The sequence below is a fragment of the Natrix helvetica genome (assembly GCF_964273705.1).
Source record: "Natrix helvetica genome assembly, chromosome: 5".
Lineage (NCBI taxonomy): Eukaryota > Metazoa > Chordata > Lepidosauria > Squamata > Natricidae > Natrix > Natrix helvetica.
In genome coordinates this window covers 95,514,489-95,537,752 of record NC_138551.1, presented here as the reverse complement: position 1 = coordinate 95,537,752, position 23,264 = coordinate 95,514,489, and the positions used below count along the sequence as shown (strand labels likewise).

Here is a 23,264-nt window from a genome sequence, read left to right as displayed (position 1 = left end):
TCAGTGCAAAGAATGAGTTAAACAGCTCTGCTTTCTCTCTGCTGCCTGTTACTTCCTTGCTGTCTTCTCTCTTTAGTCGACCGACTGTTTCCTTGATTTTTTTCATGTTATTTATATGTTGAAAGAAACTTTTTTTATTATCTTTGACTTTTGTTGCAAGTCCTTGTTCATACTGAGCCCTTTGCTTTCATTCAGTCCTTCGGGAGAGGGTGCGGCTAAGAAATAAATATTATTATTATATTTAAATATTATTACTTCATGTTTGCAGATTGAAGCTATCTGCTGATATTTTGCCTTAGTTATGTGTCCCTCTTTCCATTTTTTCTACTTGTCCTTTTTGTCTTTCAGTTTGTCAGAGAGATCTTTATGCAACCATGTTCATTTCTTTTTGGATTTCTTGTTTTTCTTTTTCAGTGGTATTGTGTTGGACTGGGCTTTTATGATAATATTTTTTCAGAGTTTCCCAAGCTTCTTGAGTTGTTTTCCCCTTTAGGATTTTCATACAAGGAATCTTTCCCAAGTTCTTTCTGAGTTTGTTAAAATCAGCTCTTATAAAATCTAAGACTCTGATATCATTATGTTATGTTGCTTGTGTTTGCATTATGTTGAATTCTAGTATGACATGGTCACTCTCACCCAAGGTTCCTGCGGTTTCAACTCCCTCTATTAATTCTTCTCTGTTTGTAAGAACTAAATCCAGTATGGCTGTCCCTCTAGTGCCCTCCTCTATCTTTTGGGCAACAAAGTTGTCAGTTGGTTGGTTAGGAACCTGTTGTGGCCCAGGAACCTATTTGATTTCTCCTTTGGTGCGGAATTAGTCCTCCAATTGATGTCAGGGTAATTGAAGTCCCTCATAACTTTTGTAGTGTATTTCCTACATATGTTTGTTAGTTGGTTAGCAAAAAGGACATCTATTTTTTTCTGCTTGTTTGGGTGGCCTGTAGTATATACTTATGGCAATGTCATTCTTTTCCCCCCTTTTGTATTGACCCATATGCCTTCTAGGAGGTTTTTGTCTTTGGTTTCCTGTATTTCTGTAGCAACATAGTGGTCTTTTTACATATAGTGCAACTCCACCTCCTCTTTTACAGGATCTGGTTTTTTTTTAACAGTTTATATCCTTCTATCAGTATGTTCAAGTCATGGATTTCATCCCACCAAGTTTCTGTAATTCCAACTATATCATATGTACCTTCATGTATTAATAGTTCATGTTCACCCTGTTTGTTCCCCACACTTTGTGCATTTGTATATAGGCACTTGAGATCTGTATGTCTGACTCTGGATATGCTTCCTATGTCTCCTATTTGGTGTTTGAGTTTATCTTCCATCCCATCCCTCTTTACCTCATTATTTGACTTGCTTTCTTGGGTTCTTTGCTTGGAATCAGGTCCTGGAGAGCATAAAGAATGGGCACCCTCCCCCACCTCAATTTTAGTTTAAAGCCCTCCTGATAAGTTGAGCCAGTCATTTTCCAAAAACATTCTTCCCCGTCTTTGTGAGGTGCAAGCCCATCCCTTGCCAAAAGCCCATCATGGAGGTAGTGCAGACCATGGTCCATGAATCCAAAGTTTTTTGGGTGACCCCAACCCTTTAGCCAGTGGTTCACTTCTAGAATCCTTTTGTTGGCAGTACACATGAAAAAATTACTTGTGCACCTAACTCCTTGATTTCTTGTCTAGCAGCTCGTAATCATTCGATATTGTTTTCAATTACTTTTTTGTGTCATTCATCCATCCCTACATGTAGTAGTAGAAATGGGTAGTAATCTATGTGTTTTATTATTTTGGTTAGGTTCTCAGACACATCTTTGATTTTTGCTCCAGGGAGACAACATATCTCTCTAGATCAGTGGTTCTCAACCTGTGGGTCGGGACCCCTTTGGGGGTCGAACGACCCTTTCACAGGGGTCGCCTAAGACCATTGGAAAACACATATTTTTGAAAAAATACGGAAAACAAAAAATAATTTTATGGTTGGGGGTCACCACAACATGAGGAACTGTATTAAAGGGTCGCAGCATTAGGAAGGTTGAGACTCACTGCTCTAGATTGACTGTCTGGTCTACAGATAGCTAATTCTATTCCCTTGAGAATTGAACCTCCTATCACCAACGCTCACTTTTTTTTCCTAGGGAGGTTTGGGGTATTTTTCTACCTCTCACAGAAGCATTTGACAGGGCTACATTTTTAGGGACATTTGATGGCACTTCTTTTCTAAGTGTCTACATGTTTTCTTCCAGGAAGAGTCCATGAAATAGATTGCTTAGCACCAGTGGGGCTGCATCAGACAGGGGTTTTGTACAAAGTTTTGTGACATCACAGATCATTCCTATTATTATTTAAATTTTGTAGCCTCCAACTCCAAAATGGCTCTGGCTTATGGTTTAAAATAGAGAAAGAAAAAAAAAGCTGTTGCATCCAAATATCCACATGTCACCAACAGGGCTCCACAGGTATGGTACTGCAAGGCCTGGGAGATCAAGTCAAATTGTAGGCTCGCAAAGAATATCTGGATAGCATTCAAAGATCAAGCATGCTTCCTGGGCTCCAATAGGTGGCACTATTTGATTGAAGGGACTGTTTTTTAATCAGTTATTCTGTTAGCTTCACTTTTGGGGTGCTACAAAAAGATTCCCTTTCCTTATCATGTCTATCCTTGTGGGGGTGGCCTGATGGACTCCTTGAGCCACATATTTGTTCTCTCTACAGAGAAATTTGTCATAGTTTGCAGAAATGTTCTGGCTGAGAGCATTACACTTGTTTGCTCCTTCTCCTGTTTTGTAATTGTTCAGCTGTATCCTTCCAGGTTGACCAATTCTGCAGTTGTATACCTCAGGGGGGAAAATCTGCATTTTCTTAACTATGGAAATCTATTCTTTTTTTAAAAAAAATTGCTTTATTTTTTTCTGATAGCTAAACTCATTTAATTTGATTTGAAGAAGATGGAAGAAATGTAGAAGCAGAGGGGTATTGCAAAGCATGCGCGGAGCAAACCGGTTGTCAAACCGGTAGGATTGCACCACTGGCTAAGTCTACCAAAGATTATCAGATATAAAAAGTAAAGGTAAAAGTTCCCCTCACACATATATGCTAGCCGTTGCTGATTCTAGGGGGCAATGCTCATCTCTGTTTCAAAGCCGAAGAGCTAGCACTGTCCGAAGATGTCTCAGTGGTCATGTGGCTGGCATGACTAAATGCCAAAGGTGCACAGAATGCTGCTACCTTCCCACTAAGGTGGTCACTATTTTTCTACTTGCATTTTTACATGCTTTCGAACTGCTAGGTCGGCAGAAGCTGGGACAAGTAATGGGACCTCACTCCATTACGTGGTGCTAGGGATTCGAACCGCCGAACTGCCGACCTTTCTGATTGACAAGCTGAGTGTTTTAGTCACTGAGCCATCGTGTCCCTTGTGTCTGTTGTGTCAGATATAACAATATATCTATTTTAACTTGAATTAAATAAAAACAGCTTCCTTCCTTTTAGCAATTTTGATCATTTGTTCTGCCAAATAATGTCTTAAAACTTTATTTCTTTTCATTTCTTGGTCCCTTTGCACAAAATTCTTCTAAACTTTAATAAGCCTTTTGTAAATCCAGTATAGGACAATTATCTAGGTCACTGTTTTGGTTTGTTACTTCTAAATCTCTTTTAATTATTAAGACATTGTTTTTTTTGTTTGTCTAGTATAGCATCTTTTCCCTTATCATTCTTGCAATTTGTCACTTTTAGTTTCACTTTTACATAATTCTCAGTCTTATCTGTAAAACTGATTTCTATTCCATAACATCTTTTAAATGTGGTCTATTTATAGAGGCAGATATACTTAAAATAATTTCTAGGGTTATTATTCAAAACTATCCTTCAGTATATCCAATGTTAAAATATTTTGGTTCATTCCCTACTCATGTTTCCCAAAAATAGGACAGGGTCTTATTTTCTTTTGACCCCCGAAATAAGCTCTTGGCCTTATTTTTGGGGAGGGTCTTATTATTTTTGAGGAGGTGGTGAGTATGGTCACCTGAAGGCTGTTGCTGTGTTGCAATATTTTTGGGGAGGGCTTATTTTAGCGTATGTGCTTATTATCCGGGGAGGTCTTATTTTCAGGGAAACAGGGTATTAGTAAGTTAAATTTAACTAAATTCCTTTAATTCTAATATTTAGTTCCTACTAATTCCTCCAGTGTCTTCTTCAAAGTTCCATCATATCATTAAAAAAAATTCAAAATGGAAATAATTTCCCATGGTGTTCTCCTTGAGTGAGGTAACTGTATAGAGCATATGTGAGTGATCTCAAGTGATCTCAAAAGGAAAGAGAGAATCGACTCCTCAGCTGTTCATTCCACCAGTCATTGGCTGCACTTTTAGCAGATTTGTCTTCAGTGTGCTATTTCTTCCTCCCCCCAGAGTCAGCGTAGGATTGTTTACTTTTAGCTATAGATTCTGGATTTGTCAAAATCAGTTATATACATACCGTCATTGACACTCCAGCTATTTTCTTAGGCAAGTCTTGTCATTGGGGGATTAAAAAGAGAGTTATTTTCCTCAGATCGGGCAAGGAAGATTGCAATACCCTACAAATTGTCAATCTGAGTTGTTGAGTAACATGAATCGGACCACTTCAGATAACAAGAGGAAGATGACAGTTTGAAAGCTGATATCTTCTATAGTGAAAAAAAAATAGCAATTTCATTTATAATCCTTTTGGTGCCTGCTATGGCTGCTCCTATTCCTTTGTTTAGTCACTCCTGACTCTGTGGAATTCAAGGGGCATCATTTCACATCATTTCCTGTCAGTAACTGATTAACAGAATAACAGAGTTGGAAGGGAACTGGAGGTCTTCTAGTCCAACACCCTGCTCAAGCAGGAGGTCATATACTATCTCAGACAAGTGGTTGCCCAGTCTCTTCTCAAAACTTGCCTTCAGAAGTTGTGGATGCTCCATCAACTAGATTCTTCCTGGTGTTTCCTCTGAATGCTAAAGGAAATGGAGTCTGGCTTCCCACAGGATTCACTTATTTTTGGAATGAAGGTTGATGGGTAAAGAATGTTCCCCTCGCAAAAATGTGCTAGTCGTTATCAACTCTAGGGGGCGGTGCTCATCTGTTTTAAAGCTGAAGAGCCAGTGCTGTCCAAAGACTCTATAGTCATGTGGCCGGCATGACTAAATGCCGAAGGAGCACGGAACGCTGTTACCTTTCCACCAAAGGTGGTCCCTATTTTTCTACTTGCATTTTTACATGTTTTTGAACTGCTAGGTTGCCAGGAGCTGGGACAAGTAATGGGAACACACTCTGTTACACAGTGCTAGGGATTCAAACTGCCAAACTGCCAACCTTTCTGATTGACAAGCTCGGCGTCTTAGCCACTAAGCCACTAAGCGTCCCTTAGTATCCCGCGTCCCGCGTTCCAAACAATACAGTTTGGTATTTGGCTCTGGCCACTAGATGGAGCCAGAGAACAACATCAGTATATACACAAATTATATGCTGCGGGCATGACAGTGACCACAACAGGATACAGTATTCCAAATGAAAAAGGCCTGAAAACGGGGCATGCAGAGCCGAAAAATGGCTGGTGGTTGGACGGGGCTTCAGCAATATTCGGTCTATAAGACACACAGACATTTTCAATGCCTTTTGGGAGACAAAAAGGTGCACCTTATAGTCCAAAAAAATATGGTAACTGTCTTCAATGCTAGAAAAGCAACCATTTTTACTGTAATGAAACAAAGAACTTGCTAAGAGTTTAAGCATAGCAAACAATATTTTAAGTTGGACTCACAATGATTACATAGAAGTAGTTCATTCTGACACATGGAAACATATACTTGTAAGCTTAATGTCATTGGTGGAAATTGGAAAAAATAAAACCACTACAATCATAACATGAGATTCTGGAGAGCAACCATTAGATTAGATCAGGGGTGTCAAACTTGATTTCATTCAGGGTTGTGTTTCACCTCAGGGGCCCAGGTTAGGCATGGCCAGTGGGCGTGGCCACCTCAATGTTACTCGTGTCGGGGTGCCTGTGGTGGCCTGAGCACTCTGCCAGTGAAAATGGGCTTCCGAGCTCCGTTTTTTGCTGCAGCGGCCTCCTGCAACACTCTGCCAGTGAAAACAGAGCTCGGGAGGGGCACCCTCCCAAGCTCTATTTTCATTGGCTGAGGCACCATCGACCAGTCCTTTGCTGTTTCCAGGTCAGTCCTGTGGGCCAGATCTAAGCATCCCGCTGGCTGGATGCGGCCCGCGGGCCTTGAGTTTGACACCCGTGGATTAGATGATCAGTTTAGGTAAAATTTCTATGAAAACAACAGTTTTCAAAATATGTATCAGTTTCGATGCAAACATAAATGTATAATAATAATTGCATTTTTATTCTCCAATATAACTATCCTGATTTCAAGGTAACATAATACCAAATAAAACCTAAGAAGCATAAAAGGAGCCATACAAAAACCCTCCATAATTAGCCTAATCCTATTAATAATATTTATCAATTATGGGTCAGAGGCTATCATGACTAAGTGACACTAAATTTATGTAAGTAACCTTATCATTAATATCAGCCTAATTATAGACATTTGCTCACTAATCTTTACATTACTTTGTGGTCTGCCTGATCAATCCATTATCTGATACCTAGATGCTAATGCGCTTACTGACATATTTGTTACATATTTACTTATTTTTTCTCACTGTAATATTTATTCTTGTAATTGCAAAGAATGCATTTCAAAAACAAACATGGGAGGGTACCTCAAAATGAATAGGAATTCTATCATCCCTATTGGCTGATTGACACAGTGACTTTAGTCATAAACCCTTATATCTCACATTAGTCCTTCTGGACTAACCTTCACTGTGACTGGATTGTTATAAATTCATCACGGGACATATTTTTTTCCAATTAAAAATTACTAACAATATGCCCTTGCCTAGGAGTAATCCAAACAGCAAATGATAAATAAGGTCAATTTAAAAGAATAATAGAGATCATCTTTTCACACTTTATGTTTTCCCCCTTAAAAGTGAGGAAAATAGGATCAGGATTGCATTGAATTAGCTCATCTTCTTTGATAATTGTAACTTTTGCACCTTTTCTAGTGCAAAGATCACCAGTCTGCTATTTTTGATTAATATCAGACCTTAATTTTACATGGTAGGGGTTTTTGGGGTGGGGAGTTGGTTAAAATATACTGAGAACATCTGAGCAAACTCACACAATATTCAGCAGCACTTTCCGTAGTTTAATTTAACTTAGCATATCCATTTTTCTTTTCCATCTTGAGTCTGTATTAATTTTTATATAGTCTCCCTGGCTTCAAGTAACATACCACCGTCAAGCTGAGTTTGGACTGTGTACTGAGCCAAATATATTTTAGGTAGAATCTTGTTTGAGCCAGAGGTGGTATTCTGACGGTTCTCTCCAGTTTGGGCAAACCGGTAGTGGCGGCTGCAGGAGGCTTTGCCCACCCACCCTAACGTAATGTACGAGCACTGCTCATGTACAGAAGGTGGTGTACATGCACAGAGCGCGCTCACACTTGCAAACCGGTAGGGAAGGGAAGTTAATCCCACCTCTGTCTGGCCTGACCCCAAAACGATGACGTTCATTTTTATAGCCCAAGATAAGACACTTATCTGCCATTTGACTTGCGTAGTCTGAGGGGTGTTTTGTTCAGAAAAGCAAGTGTAATGCTTTGGTGTTTCTTTTTTTAAAAAAATAATTTTTATTCAACATTTTTTAAACCTTAAAATCACAATTACACTTTTACAGCTTTCCATTATTGGTATTCTCTTTTCCTGATTTCGAATTTTCCATTCTAAGGCCTATTGTTTTATACATATACCTCCTTATTTCATAGTTACTCATTCATATAATATATAAAACATTTACATCTCTGTTACTCTATAAATATATACCATTTCCTTTTATTGTATTTTCTATGTATTCATTATACATTAATTTTACATCTCTTTTCAAGCCATTTATACCACCTATTCCATGTCTTGTAGTATTCTGTTTCCTCTCTATCCTCTAGTTCCACCATTAATTTATCCATTTCCCGGCATTCTAGCACCTTTTTTATAATTTCTTTGTTTGAGGGGACATTTTTTTTTGTTTCCAATTTTGGGCGAATGTAATGCTGGCTGCAATATGAATTATAATATGAAGCATAAAATATTGAATTTCTTTGCTTGTCTTTCCTTTTATTATTCCTAGAAGGAACAGCTTTGGTGCTTCTTACAGATTCTTTTTGGGAAAGCTTCTGAGATATTGGGGACAAATATCTCTTTTTCCTGAGGTCAATTTGCAAGCAGCCTGGAGTTTGCATGGCTAGAATTGTTTAGCCTCTTGCTTGGCCTAAGGTATGCTTAGTCTGCAGGGGGTACAATAGCCTAGAGTATCAAGGCAAGCTGGAGGAGCTACTGTGAATGACAAGCACAATGTATTGATTGTTTTCTAAACTCAGCCCAGCCGATAGAAGGTAATTAATGACTCCATTTGCCTCTGTACCAACAAGAACAATTGAGTTTGAAACAGCAACAACTGACAGTGATGTGAAAGCTCCCTGAGGGAGATATTGTGAAAAGAAGGTGACTGGCTCCCGTTGCTTGGGGACACAGGCAGGAACGTATCCAAGGAGGGGAGGGCGAAAGGAAGAAGGCAGGAGCTGAGGCAGATTGGAAGACCAGGATAAAAAGTATAAGTGAGGCAATTTCAAAAATAGAAGATGCTTTGAAAATGTCATCACTGAAATAAAAAAGGTAAAGGTTCCCCTCGCACATATGTGCTAGTCATTCCCAACTCTAGGGGGCGGTGCTCATCTCTGTTTCAAAGCCGAAGAGCCAGCGCTGTCCGAAGACATCTCTGTGGTCATGTGGCTGGCATGACTAAATGCTGAAGGCACACGGAATACTGTTACTTTCCCGCCAAAGTGGTCCCTATTTTTCTACTTGCATTTTTCCATGCTTTCGAACTGCTAAATTGGCAGGAGCTGGGACAAGTAACAGGAGCTCACTCCATTACACGGCGCTAGGGATTCATACCGTTGAACTGCCGACCTTCTGAACGACAAGCTCAGCCTCTTAGCCACTGAGCCACCGCATCCCGCTCACTGAAATAAAGGGCACCCTTATATATTATATTCCCCCAAAAAAGTGCCAACTTAGATTCATTGTAGGTAGATTTCCTTAGTGAAGGCTTTAGCTGGCTCTAGTAACATGCTAGGCAAAGATAGAGTCAACTACTTTATGGTTCAACATGCTTTCCAAACTAGCATGATTATTTCGTAGATTGGTTTCATGAATTAGAAAATGAGGTAATTTAGTAGTCAGGTTTGCATGAACAAATCTTTGCTCTTTCCACTGAGTCATAGAATTTGCTTGCTTTCTATTTGAATACCAGCAACATGGGCAGACAGACAGATCTGCAAATCAAACCCCTATTGTTCAAAACTTCTTGCATGAGCTTTATTAAATAACCGAACCAGTGGTGGGCTCCAAATTTTTTAACAACCGGTTCTCTGCCCTAATGACTGGTTGGGTGGGCGTGGCTGTGTGGGGTCATGTGACTGACTGGATGTGGCCAACTCTATGTCACTTGTGTGGATGGTACCTGCATTTTTATCTGCTTGCGCTTTGTAAACCAAATGTGCCTTTTCTAAGACCTTTCTCACAACTGGCCATGAGTTTTGCAATTTTTGTATCCATTACTTAAGGGAAGTGGATAGTTCTAGAATGGAGTTAAACTTTTGGCCAGTGGCTACTCTAAAAGGGGTGAACAGTTTGACTGGCTTATTGCTATTGTAATGTGGCAATCTGGACAGAGCATCAGTCAGAACTCCCCTTCGTATCGAAGGGTGAGGTTGAAGCGCTGGAAGTATTAGGCCCAATATACTTGTTTGGGGGATAATAATGTGGGATTTTAAGGGCTTCCAGATTCTTGTGATTTTTCCCCTTCCAGGAAATGGCCCCAAGTAAGGAGGGCCCAATGGACAGCATAAGCCTCTTTCTCCCAGTCCGCCCACCATTGCTCTGGGTCTGTTCACTTCTTTGAGATATATGCACAGAGCTGCAATTGCCCCTGCTCATTTTCCTGGAGCAGGACAGCCCCGACTGCCACATCACTAGTGTCTGCTTAGATTACGAAGGGCTTTTCCGGGTCCGGATGTTTGCACACCGGTTTGGTGAAAAAGAATTTCTTTGGTTTCACCTGGCATTCCATAGTCCACTTTAAAGGTTGCCTCGGCTTAGCCTCCCCGTCCATTTACAAACAGGTACATCAAAGTGACAAGAAGGCCAGAAACAGGAAAGAGGTTGTAAAGGCACATCCACTCTCCACCCCCCAATCATAATGGCAGCATCCCGATAGGGATCTAAGGGACCTGACACTCAAGCCACTTTCTGAATGGTGTCTCTAGCCTTGAAATGGGAAGTGGTGCATCAGTTGCTAAGCAGAAAATCCATGGACTAGTCATTGCCATTGATTTTATTGCCGAATTAAAACAGTAGCATCTGAACACAGAAAGTTACTTGATGCAGAATCTGATTACATTTGCTACTTAAACCTTAGTCTCCTGGTCTCATGTTTGACCCTTCTTTTGATTTATTTATACTGCACTCCTATATTATAGAGGTAAATCTGAGCAAGTACGTCCGAATGCAGACTTACCCTTTTCTGCTGCTTCTTTCATTGTTTTGCCATCTTTCTCTGTGCAGGGCCTGTCATCTGTGAGATCCTGAGTTCGTGTAGATAGCCCCCATAATCCTTGAGCAGAACTATCAGTGGGATATGATTGATCAATTGAATTCCCTAGCAGCTGAAAAATGTGGGATTAAGTAGGGCATTATACACACACACAGTGTTGAGACTGGATGTTCATTTCAAGTTCATCCTGCACGTCTTCTGCCACAAGATCAAGCAATCAATAGGGGAGCAGATATCATATATCACTTCTCTCCATCCTAGGGAGAGCACCATAATCTCTTGCAAATTTAGAGTGACAGTCTTGTCAAGATCTTAAGGGACCTGAATAAATGAAGGAAAAGGGAGCTTGCAGAAAGCTCAGGTTTCTTTTGCAGATTGAATCAATCAGCAGATATTCAGATTGAATATCTGTGTATACATGGATATTTATGCACTGGTACCATTGTTACAAATACTAAGATAGCTACTGGGCAGAGTGTGTTAATTAATTCATAGTTCAGTTTGCAGTACGTAAAATGAAAATCTAGGTTTTAGTACAGGGGTTGGCAACCCTCGGCTCTGGAGCCACATGTGGTTCTTTCTGCTGCAGCTCCTTGTCGCTCAAAATATGCATCACAACCGGCAATGTGCAATACCCATCAGCATGTGATTTATTGAGTTTTTTTAACCCATTGGTTTTTTTCCCCAAGTTCAAAATCTTTTTGTTGCAAGCAGAAATAAAAATGTGTTTTCTCTGTAGCAGATCATTGATTTCATAAATGCAACACACTATCGGTTTTTAATACATAGCATAAAGGTTAAAAAAAACCCAATATATGCAGTGTTATCTTCATTTTAGATGTCAAAAGAGTTTTGTGGCTCCCGGGGTTTTCTTTTTTGTGGGAAACGGGTTCAAATGGCTCTTTGAGTTTTTAAGGTTGCTGACCCCTGTTTTAGTAGAAAAAAAGTTAGAAGCTAAATGGTCATTATTTCATAGGTGCCGCCATCTTGGTTTTTGCTTCTGCGCATGCAGAGAACAATTTTATTGCACTGTGCATGCATGCACTGCGCATGCATGCATGAAGCACACACAAGTGAACCAGCAGTAGTGCTTGCTGGAACTCACCCCTGCCCCCCATGTTTTATTTATTTTATTTATATAACATTCAATTTCCATCAAACAGTGTGTGATCTGGGTACAGTTATTTTTAAACAGTCATAATCCACATATTTGCTGTAGTATTCATCACAATAATATTGATAGTCTAATAATATAATAACAATAATACTTAACATCTTCTTTAACAACTCTTCACATTAATATTTCCTCTTTCTATGTCTCCTCCTTTCTAACTTCTGTTTCTGTTGTCTAGCCATTGATAAAATACATCCCATATCAAAAAGTATTCACTTTCTTCTTATCCTTAATAGTGAATGTTAATCTATCCATTTCTGCACATTCTAATATTTTCTTTAGTACATTCTCATCTGACTGAATCTCATCGTTTTTCCACTGCTGTGCAAATACAGTTCTGATTGAAGTTAGTATATGTAAAACTAGATATGTAGTCCTTTTATCAATTTTTTCCAGTATTAGGCCCAACAAAAATGTCTCTGATTTTAAGTCTATGTGTTGCTTTATCATTTTTTCCAACCAAGTATGTATTTTCATGCCACAGATGCAGTATTCCAAGTGTGGCCGCACTAGTGTAGTATAAAACAGTACTATCATTGTTGGGATTTTGATGCTATCCCTCTGTTGATATAGCTTAGGTCTGTATCAACTTTTTTGGCTGCTACAGCACACTGCTGGCTCATATTTAAGTGGCAGTCCACTAGGATACCTAGATTCCTCTCACAGTTGATCCTGGTATAATTTATTCTATACTTGTGCATTTGATTTTTCTTGCTTAGGTTGCAGGACCTTACTTTTCCCTTATGGCATCTTATTGGATAGGGCCCGATGCTCAGATTTGTCAAGATCCTTCTGAACCTTGAGTCTATCCTCCAAAGTGTTGGCCATTTCCCCCAAGGTGATGTCATCTGCAAATCTGATGAGCTTTCCTTCTATCCCATCATCTAGAAAATATAGGAAGCTATTGAAGAGCACTGGGTCCCAAGTCAGAACTTTGAGGTTTATTTGAAGATTACAGGTTGAGTGCAGTTGGTCAGCCAACTCAAAATCCATACCAGTAGTAAAAAAAAAAATTGAATCCCATGCAGGGGTGAAATTCAGCAGGTTCTGACAGGTTCTGGAGAACCGGAAGCGAAAATTTTGAATAGTTCGGAGAACCAGCAAATATCACCTCTGGCTGGCCCCAGGAATGGGGAGGAAATGGGGATTTTGCAGTATCCTTCCCCTGCCAAGCCCACCAAGCCTTGCCTACAGAACCAGTAGTAAAAAAAATGAAATTTCACCACTGATCCCACCACAGGTAGAACATTATCTGACCTTAAAAAAGTTAATCAAAAAGCAAGATTGCACAGAGAAAGATGAATGCTACTGAGAAAAAGGGACTGGGTGAGCATGAAAGTGGCAACAGGATCAAGAAGAAATAAAATAAGGAAAGAGAATCAGGACAGATATATTCTGCGACAAAGTTTTTAACGTACATTTCAGTGGTTTTGCAATTATTCCTCTTAACTCCAATGCTGTTAATTTCTGAATAGACACTGAAATGGTTTCAGTCAGTCCATACCAGGGGTGGGTTTCAATTTTTTTTTACTACCGGTTTGGTGGGCGTGGCTAGATGGGGGGGCATGGCCAACTTGATGTCACTCATGCACACTCAGTCACATGACCCCCTCACCAAGCCATGCCCACCGAAATGGTGGCGAAAAGGTTTGACTGGGGGTGTGTGCCCTCCAGCCTCGCCAGAGCTAAAGGAGCGCCTGCAAACTATACCCAGTAAGAGAAAAGCTTTTTGTCCTCCCTAGCCCCCAGGAACACTCTGCAGGCTTCAGCAGGATTGGGGGAGGGCAAAAACACTCCCATTTTGTGAAAAATGGGCGGAAAATGGCCCATTTTTCACAAAAACAGGGGCATTTTTCTCTTTCCCCAGCCCTGCTAAAGCCTGCAGACTGCTTCTAGAGGCTGTGGGAAGACAAAAACAGCTTTGGTTTTGCAAAAAACAACCCATCTCTGGGACCACTCTGGGACTAGCATGCGCACACCATTAAAAAAGGGAAAAATACATTTTTTTCAATGAAGATTGTTCTGTGCATGTGCAGAACAGAAAATAAAGATGGCGGTGCCCAGGATAGAACTGGTATGGTTACGTGTCCGGCTAAGTTACTACTTATTTGGCTGAACCTGTCCGAACTGGTAGGAACTTACCTCTGGTCCTTACATTCCTTTGACTGCATGTTTTTCTCTCTCCATATCTATGCAGGCAAAGCAATAAATGCATTTGACTATTTCTTTTATTTGAACTTGACTCATTTTGTCTTGCCCACATGCATTGTCCTCTGAACAAAAATAGAGAAAGCCTTGGGAAATAGATGGAATTTTGATGGGCTGGGGAAGGTTCCAGGGTAATCTTTTTTTTCCCCTTTAGGCCTTCACAAGGGAAAAGAAAGACAGTTGTAGGAGAAACTGTGGAAAATCGCAATTTCCCAAAAGCAGCATTTCTATTTTGGAAAATATATTTTTCAACTGTACCAATAGCATGAGATAAGATGAAGAAAACAATAGATCTAACTGTTTTGTTCTTGCTGCAAAGATGTAAATGTTTAGTTTGTCCAATAGGTATCTTTAGCATCTTTCTATTGTCAGAAAGGTTGGCAGTTCAGCAGTTCAAATCCCTTGTCACCGAGTGAGCTCCCGTTACTTGTCCCAGCTTCTGCTAATCTAGTAGTTCGAAAGCATGTAAAAATTCAAGTAGAAAAATAGGGACCACCTTTGGTGGGAAGGTAACAGGGTTCCATGTGCCTTCGGCATTGAGTCGTGCCAGCCACATGACCACAGAGACATCTTTGGACAGCGCTGGCTCTTCGGCTTTTAAACTGAGATGAGCACTGCCCCCTAGAGTCGGGAATGACTATTGTTTTACTTTAGTTTAGGAATGGATTGGACAGGAATTATCCTGGACAGAAAGCTGACTGGCTCCAAAACCTCTTAATTTTCACTCCTGAGTGTAATAATTTTCATTTTTCTTCTGACATTTTGCCATCCAAAGCTACAAGCCATTTCAGTCTAAAGAAAGATGAATTATGGTTAAATTAAAGAAAATAATATTTGCAATAATAGTTACAGTACCATAAATACTACTAATTATAATATAATCCCTTGTCTGACTTAAATGAGGAAATTAAAGAATGACTCCCAGGTCAGCAAGTGACACAGCTGGGGGCAGTGGTTACTAATTTCAGAGGACAGAGGAAAGATTCAACAAGACCTAAGCAGGCTTGAAATTAATACGATGGAAATTAACCAGAAGAATTCTAGAGTTCTAGAGAATACCTGGGTAGGAAAAATGGAAAACACAAGTATAGGCTGGCCATGATTTGGCTGAAATGTATGTATAAAGGAGCCAATTGTCTTGGAAAAAACAAGTTAAATACTGGATAAACCAGGAGTGTGAAGTGCAAAAAAAAAAAAAGGCAAATTATATTCTAGGGTGCATTAACAAGTACATAACAGCCAGGTGACAGAAATAAATACCACTCCTCTCCAGACATACTAGTTCTACTTTAAATACCATATTCTCAGGGGTGGGATTCTACCAATTCGGACCAGTTCAGGCAAACTGGTAGCTCTGACTATCAGCTGGGAGCGAACTGGTTCGCTCTGACTTTGAAATGGTGCCACGTGCTCCTGCGCTATACTCACTTATAATTCCTTTTCTGAAGCCCAGCTGATTGGCGTGGCAGAGTGGATTGCCGTACCTCAGCTGTTTTCCTTGCCAGCAGTAATGCTGAAGGTCAGTTTTCAGTAAACTCTGCACATGCGCAAAGTGCGCCCTCAGCGAACCGGTTGTTAAACCAGTAGGATCCCACCCCTGCATATTCTTGCACCACACTTCGAAAAGGACCGTGACAAATTTGTGCAAGTTTAAAGAACAACGGCAGGATGATGAGGGATCTGGAAACCTATCTTTATAAAGGATAAGTAAATTATTTGGGTATATTTAGCCTAACAAAAAGGCAACTGAGATATTACAGAAGTTTTTTAAACATCTGAAGGGTTGCTACATGGAAAACAGAGTGGACTCATTCTTGATTGTCCTAGAAAACAGGAGTTAAAATTGCAAGGAAGGAAGTTCATCCATTATCCAAAAGATTGAGACAATAATCGGACCAAGGTAAATTGGATGAGGTGCCTAATGGTGCCTAATTTCCATCAGTTAAGGGACACCTGATTAGGCTCCCAGTAGAATATCAGTCAAACCACTCCACATCCTAAAACTACTATGTACCATGTTTCCCCAAAACTAAGACAGAGTCTTATATTCTTTTGCCCCCCAAAATAAGCACTTGGCCTTATTTTTGGGGAGGTCTTATTATTTTTGAGATGCAGGAGGTGGTGAGCATGGTCAACTCATGGCTGCTGTTGTGTTGCAATATTTTCGGGGAAGGCTTATTTTAGCGCATGCACTCAAAAGCCCGTTTGGGCTTATTATCCAGGGCGGTCTTATTTTCAGGGAAACAGAGTACTAAGGGAGAAATGCAACTTTAAATAGTTAAGCACAATTTATGGTTGTTCCAACGATGGGCTGAAGAGTAGATGAAGGCAATTGTATGGAAGAAAAGCAGAAAAATAGATTATGGGGCATATTATATATACTGTTGTAGTTATTGTTAGTTGCAAAGTCGTGTCTGACCCATCCCGACTCCATGGACAATGTTCCTCCAGGTCTTCCTGTCCTCTACCATCCCCTGGAGTACTTTTACTGTATTTTTCAGAGTATAAGATGCACCAGACTATAAAATGCACCAAGATTTTGAAGAGGTAAATTAAAAAAAAAACATTTGTGCACTCTGCAGAGCTCCCAAACCCTCTGCATGCTCGTTTTTGTGAAACACAGTGCATGCAGAGAGTTTGAGAAGCTTGCAAAGTGCTCCTGGGGGCTGGGGGTGGCAAAAACAAGCAAAAAAAACAGCCCATTTTTCATGAAAATGGCCTCATTTTTTGCCAAAAAAGGGCATGCATAGCCTTTAGGAGGCTTTCTAACTTTTGCTTTTTAATGGCTTCGATGATTTCCCTTGGCTTTCCCAGGCAGCTTATCATCTCCTCATTTTTGATTTTTTCAACCCAGTTTATACATAACAGCCATCTATAAATCCACATTTCAAATGCTTCTAGTTTCTTCAAGTGGTTTTCATTCATCCAGTGAACTAAAATTTGTATCCTTGAGATTTAGATTTAGTAGAACTCTTGGATTTTGAACATCTTGAATCAGTGATCACAGCAAACAGCTTCCTCCCCTCCCTCTTTCCCCTTCCATGCAAGTGTTGGAGAAGGAAAAAGAAGAGGAGGCTGCAGGCTTGTTGTCAGCTTGTACTAATCAATATATAACATTGTCCATGGTCTTATTGTATTAGTTTACAGTATATAATGTAGTATTGATTATCTCATATTGCAAAACCACATATAGCCAGGAAGATCAAAACAGAGTAGTAAAGTTGAGGGATATACGATCTGCATCCCAAGAATTTCCTTTGGTTGCAATAGAAGAAAACAATCTGCTGCTTATAGGAGAAGATGGATATTGCCTTCATAATGCAATTAGCTTCTTCTATGTTTCAGGTTGAAGTCCAGACTTATTTTTAACTCTCTGGATTACAGCTACATAATGGGTGTAGCAAGAAGATGCTGTAGACCAGAGGTGTCAAAACTCGATTTCATTGAGGGCCGCATGAGGTTTGTGTTTGACCTCATGGGGGCGTGGTCAGGGGGTGTGGCCAGTTCAACATCACTCCTGTCGGGGGCACCTGTGGTGGCCTGAGCACTCTACCAGTGAAAATGGGCTCCTGGGCTTCGTTTTCGGCTGCTGCGGCCTCCTGCAACCCTCTGCACTGGCAGAGTATTGCAGGAGGCCACGGCAGCTGAAAACAGAGCTTGGTAGCCTGTTTTCACTGGCAGAAGCACCACAGTCCAGTCCTTCTCTGTTTCCAGGGCAGCCCCGCGCACCAGATCTAAGTACCCCCGGCCTTGAGTTTGACACCCCTGCTGTAGACACTTAACATTTTAAATTAATTTTTATATTCACTATTAAGAGAATATGGAAGACTCTTCTCTTTTACAGATGTTCCATATTTTTCTGGTCAAAGTGAGAAACTGCAACACTTTTAGTTCAAGCCAAGAATAGTGCAAATTAGGTAGGATGTATGCTAAATAATTTCTCCCTCAAAAGGTTTTGCTTTGTGTAGCTAAAATATTATCAAGAGGTCTTACGCTTGGAATCTATAACAAAAGGTACTATGGTGTTACATACACAGATCAGTCTAGCTAGTGAGGTTGCACATGTACTCGTATGGCATATAACAGTGTTGGTGAACCTTTTCGGCACTGAGTGCCGAAATGGGAGCATACACACAAGAGAGAACACCGAAAACCAGAAGAGCAGCTCTCCAGCGCGCACATGGGAGAGCGCCAGAAATTGGAAGAGCAGTTCCCTGGCATGCATCCGTGCACCGGGAAGCTGAGCTTCCAGTTTCCAGCATGCACATGCACACCGGTCACCTGATTGTTTGGTTTCTGGAACACATGCGTGCACAAAGACCACTGGCTGGCATGCACATGCACACCAGGGAGCTGCTCATCCGGTTTCCAGCACTCCTGCATGTGCAAAGACCAGCTGGCTAGCACACATGTGGTTTTTGGAACCTGGAAGAGCAACAGGTGATGGCTGGTATGCCTGGAAAGATGGCTCAATGTGCCACTTCTGGCACACATGCCATAGGTTCGCCATCACGGGCATATAAGAAGGATCGCATCTTGAGTTAACTCAAATATTTTTTTCTGAATCACTTTGAATATGTCTTATCTTAGGTGATATGGTTTTTCAGCTGTTGCATAAGAGCTGCTCCTGTTGAAAAATGGAGACATTTTTCTTTCAAAGAGCAATGAAAGCAATGGCATGGGAATGGTTTGAGAAATGTCAAAATGCTTTCTTTTCAAATGTACAAATTGTTTGCAATTCACATAAAAGTTTCTTTACACCCCAGTTTTATTTATTTACTTGCTTGTGCTGCCTATAGTAGATTTATTTTTAACCATGGCAACTTGTCAAACATTCACCACTAGGTTATAATTCCTTGCAGCCAAAGTATACCAATCGATGTAGAGGACAAACTCTAAGTTAAATATTTCAGCCGAGGATTAAAGGTGGTTTTGAAGCTAGCATATTTTCTCTAAGAAAGAAAAGGATACAATCTTTAAATAAATAAATAAATGATTGAGATGGCAGAAAGGGTGGACTAATTTCTAGATTTACAGGGATTGAAGGAGGCAATGGGATGTGGTAAGATAGAACAATGTGGGACAGTAAATATCACTACAACAGTGCTGAAATCCAGCAGGTTCTGACAGGTTCTGAAGAACCAGTAGTGGAAATTTTGAGTAGTTCGGAGAACTGGCAATTGCCACTTCTAGCTGGCCCCAGAGTGGGGTGAGAATGGAGATTTTGCAGTATCCTTCCCCTGGAGTGGGGTGGAAATGGAGATTTTGCAATATCCTTCCCCTTCCACGCCCAACAAGCCATGCCCAACAAGTCACACCCAACAAACCATGCCCACAGAAAGGAGAGGAGGAAAGAAGAAAGGAGAGATGAGGGAGGGAAGGGAGGAAGAAGAAGTAGGGTTGTTGTAAAATAAAATGGGTGTATGGGATGGTAGAAAAACAATCTTGATTATATATTTAACTTTAGGGGGAGGCAAAAATTGTTATAAATGTAGTAAAAAAATTGAATTTCATCTGCACCACAAGATGATTTGCACTTGACTAACCAACTGCATTCGGCGTGTGATTCTCAATGGAATTACAGTGTTTTCCCCAAAATACGACATGTCCTGAAAATAAGACCAAAATAGGCCAAAATAGGTCAGAGGTCAAAATAAAATAAGACCCTGTCTTATTTTTGGGGAAACATAGTACATCTACATGGAGCAAAGCATGCAGTGGGATACCTGAAGATTTTGTCTTGGGGCCAGTGCTCTTCAACATCTTTATAAATAACCTAGATGAGGAGATTGAAGGGGTACCCATCAAATTTGCAAATGACACCAAGCTGGTGGGAATTGCCAATGCTTTGGAAAATAAAATCAGCATTCAGAAGGATCTTGACAGACTTGAACATTGAGCCCTATGTAGTTCAGTGGTGAGAAAAGTAAGGTACTGCACTTAGGCAGGAAAAACCAAATGCAAAAGAAAAAGGGAAATAGAAACCTAGACAACACACTACCAGATGAAGGAGGGGCGAAATAGAAAGGTACTAATATACAAATATATGTTTAAAGAATGATGCATGCGTAACTATGAAAATGGAAAATAAATTGTGGAAGAAGGAATTTAAGATTGTTATGTAAATACAGAACTGAGTTTGCTGGAACACCATCCCGAAAATACACCAGATTGAAGAGGAAAATATGTAAATACAACAACGTAAAGAGGGAATGGATAGAGGAGTAGAGGGAAAGGAAGGAAGAGGAGAGGAGAAAGGAGAGGGAAAGAAGAAAGGGAAAATGAGAGGAAGAAAGGGAGGGGAAGTAAGAGTAGAAGAAAGGGTAGGAAGGGGAAGAAGAGGGGAGGAGTGGGGGAGAGGAAGGGGAAGTAGAGAAGGGAAAGGAGAGGAGGAAAGAAGAAAGGAGAGAAGGAGAGATGAAGGGAGGGAAGGGAGGAAGAAGAAGTAGGGTTGTTGTAAAATAAAATGGGTGTATGGGATAGTAGAAAAGCAATCTCGATTATATTTTTAACTTTAGGGGGAGGCAAAAATTGCTATAAATGTTACAAGATAACACATACTATGGAATTGTACATTTGTGAATGTATGTATGAGAAATAAAAAATAAAATACTTTTTTCAAAAAGAAAAACCAAATACGTAGCTGTAAAATAAGTGGTACCTGGCTGAACAGTTCTTGAGCAGCAGTCATAGGGATGAGGGCACAAGTCTATTCTCCAAATCACCTGAGGGCAGGACAAGGAGCAATGGGTGGAAGATCGTGAAAGAGAGATCTGACTTGAAACTAAGGAGACATTTCCTGACAGTGAGAACGATTAACCAATAGAACAGTTTGCCTCCAGGAATTGTGAGTGCTCTATCGCTGGAGGTTTTCAAGTAAAGATTGGACTACCATTTGCCCATGATGGAATGAGTGTCCTGTTATGGACAGGGTGTTGGACTAGAAGCAGGGGTGAAATTCAGCAGGTTCTGACACGTTCTGGAGAACTGCTAGTGGAAATTTGCAATAGTTCGGAGAACCGGCAAATACCACCCCTGGCTGGCCCCAGAGTGAGGAGGGAATGGGGATTTTGCAGTATCCTTCCCCCAGGAGTGAAGAAGGAATGGAGATTTTTCAATATCCTTCCCCTGGAGTGAGGAGGGAATATATATTATGCAGTATTCTTCCCCCAGGAGTGGAGAGAATATGGGGATTTTGCAGTATCCTTCCCCTGCCACATCCACCAAGCCACGCCCACAGAACCAGTAGTAAAAAAATTTGAATGTCACCACTGACTAGAAGATGTCCAAGGTCTCTTCCAGCCCTAAGATTTTATGATGTTTTGAGCAAATAAAAGCCACACTAATGCCACACCTTATCTCTTCCTCTGTCTCACAGAAGTAACAGAAAGCTCGGTCCCCAATGGCGATTCCCAGAGCAGTGTGGATAGTTTGCGGAAGCATCTTCGTGCCGACACTTTCACACAACAACAACTGGAAGCATTAGATCGCGTCTTTGAGCGGCCTTCTTACCCCGATGTCTTTCAGGCATCTGAGCACATCAAATCTGAGCAGGTGGGACCCATTTGGAGACACAAACTTGATGGGAACCCTACAACTGCAACGGGTCACTGTTGATTCCCTTCTCTTACAAATTTTCATAATCATGTCTTTCAGGGAAATAGCAGTTGAAGGGGGCAAATTTTTAAAATAAATCTTAAAACGAGTTACCATTCCAAGAACTGGGGTGGTAGCTATGGTGATTAAATTCCCATAGAGCCAATTTGTAATATAAAATACGCTGTCTGTTGTACAAGTCTTGTGCAAAAGGTTGTCCACTTTTCTCTGGCATACAGCATATTTTTATTTGCAATTATGGCTGGTGCTGCTATAAGGATTTTTTTTTTGTCAGTTTCTCATCGTTCTGTAGTCTTCCTGGCTGGCTTTCACAGTATCTTCATTTTGGCAGGGAGGCTGCAGCTCCTTGGAGGGAGTATCACACAATGAAAGGCAGGACAATCCCAAAGCTCCTTAGCACTATCACCTACATAAGTACTAGTAGTGTCCAACCAAAATCCTTTTGAATGGAGCCTGTTTTCTGTCCAGTTAAATAAAAATCCTTGATAAAAGATGGAGGAAATGTTTGGCTCAGCCCAGTTTTAAACTTTACAAACTTTTGCAGAATACATTAACAGTGTCACCGTTCCAAATATCATGCAGAATTAAATCAGAGTCCAAGGCAAAACTATCCTTAAAGTTCCAATTTAATAAGTCAGACATGTTGACAACGAACTGTGGAATCCCAAATCTGAAAACTTCCTGGGATTCCACCCAGTTGAAAGTTCATGATCTTATCCCCACACCCATAAATCCATTACATGGTCCAATCTTCTTTGGCCACCCTGGCATCTCCACCCAGCTGGTTCCGGTCAGGTGCAGAGGTGCGGAGACAAAAGATGACCTTGGGCTTCTAGAAAAGAATGACAACAACACATTCCACAATTCTACTCCTTTCTATTCCCCCCTCCCAACTACTACACTAATGAAACAGCACAGTGAAATAATAGAAAGTGTGGCAGGCCAAAGATCCTAAAAGGAACATAACTACAGGCCTGACAAACAGTTGACTACAATCCACATCTACACAAATAACAGTATATATAGATACAGATACACATGTCCAGATTTAAACCATTGTAGGCAAATACACCAACTCTCATATGCTACTAACATTGACATAGCATCCATGTCACTATTTAAGAATTTAAAAATATACCTGATATATATCCATGGAAATATGCCCATGTAAATTCTTTATTTTACTGTAAATAATTATTTACAAGAGACACTTCCATAGGTATCTGATTAAGTGGATTAAATTACATTGCTACACCTACGAGAGGACGCAGTGGCTCAGTGGCTAAGACACTGAGCTTGTTGATCAGAAAGGTCAGCAGTTTGGCAGTTCAAATCCCTAGCGCCGTGTAATGGAGTGAGCTCCCATTACTTGTCCCTGCTTCTGCCAACCTAGCAGTTTGTAAGCATGTAAAAATGCAAGTAGAAAAATAGGCATTCTGTGCGCCTTTGGTGTTTGGTCATGCCGGCCACATGACCATGGAGATGTCTTCGGATGGCGACAGCTCTTCAGCTTTGAAACGGAGATGAGTACCACCCCCTAGAGTTGGAAA

At 40.6% G+C, this 23,264-nt stretch overlaps 1 protein-coding gene across 9 annotated transcripts in view; it reads left to right on the top strand.

The window, feature by feature from the left end:
* PAX2 (paired box 2) overlaps nucleotides 1–23,264 on the top strand; it is a 165,711-nt gene that overhangs the window by 105,655 nt on the left and 36,792 nt on the right. For all 9 annotated transcript variants that reach the window (XM_081953770.1, XM_081953765.1, XM_081953768.1 and 6 more), the window contains one exon: nucleotides 21,476–21,651. In XM_081953770.1, the coding sequence (XP_081809896.1) occupies nucleotides 21,476–21,651 (176 nt within the window). The remainder of the gene's footprint in view (nucleotides 1–21,475; nucleotides 21,652–23,264) is intronic.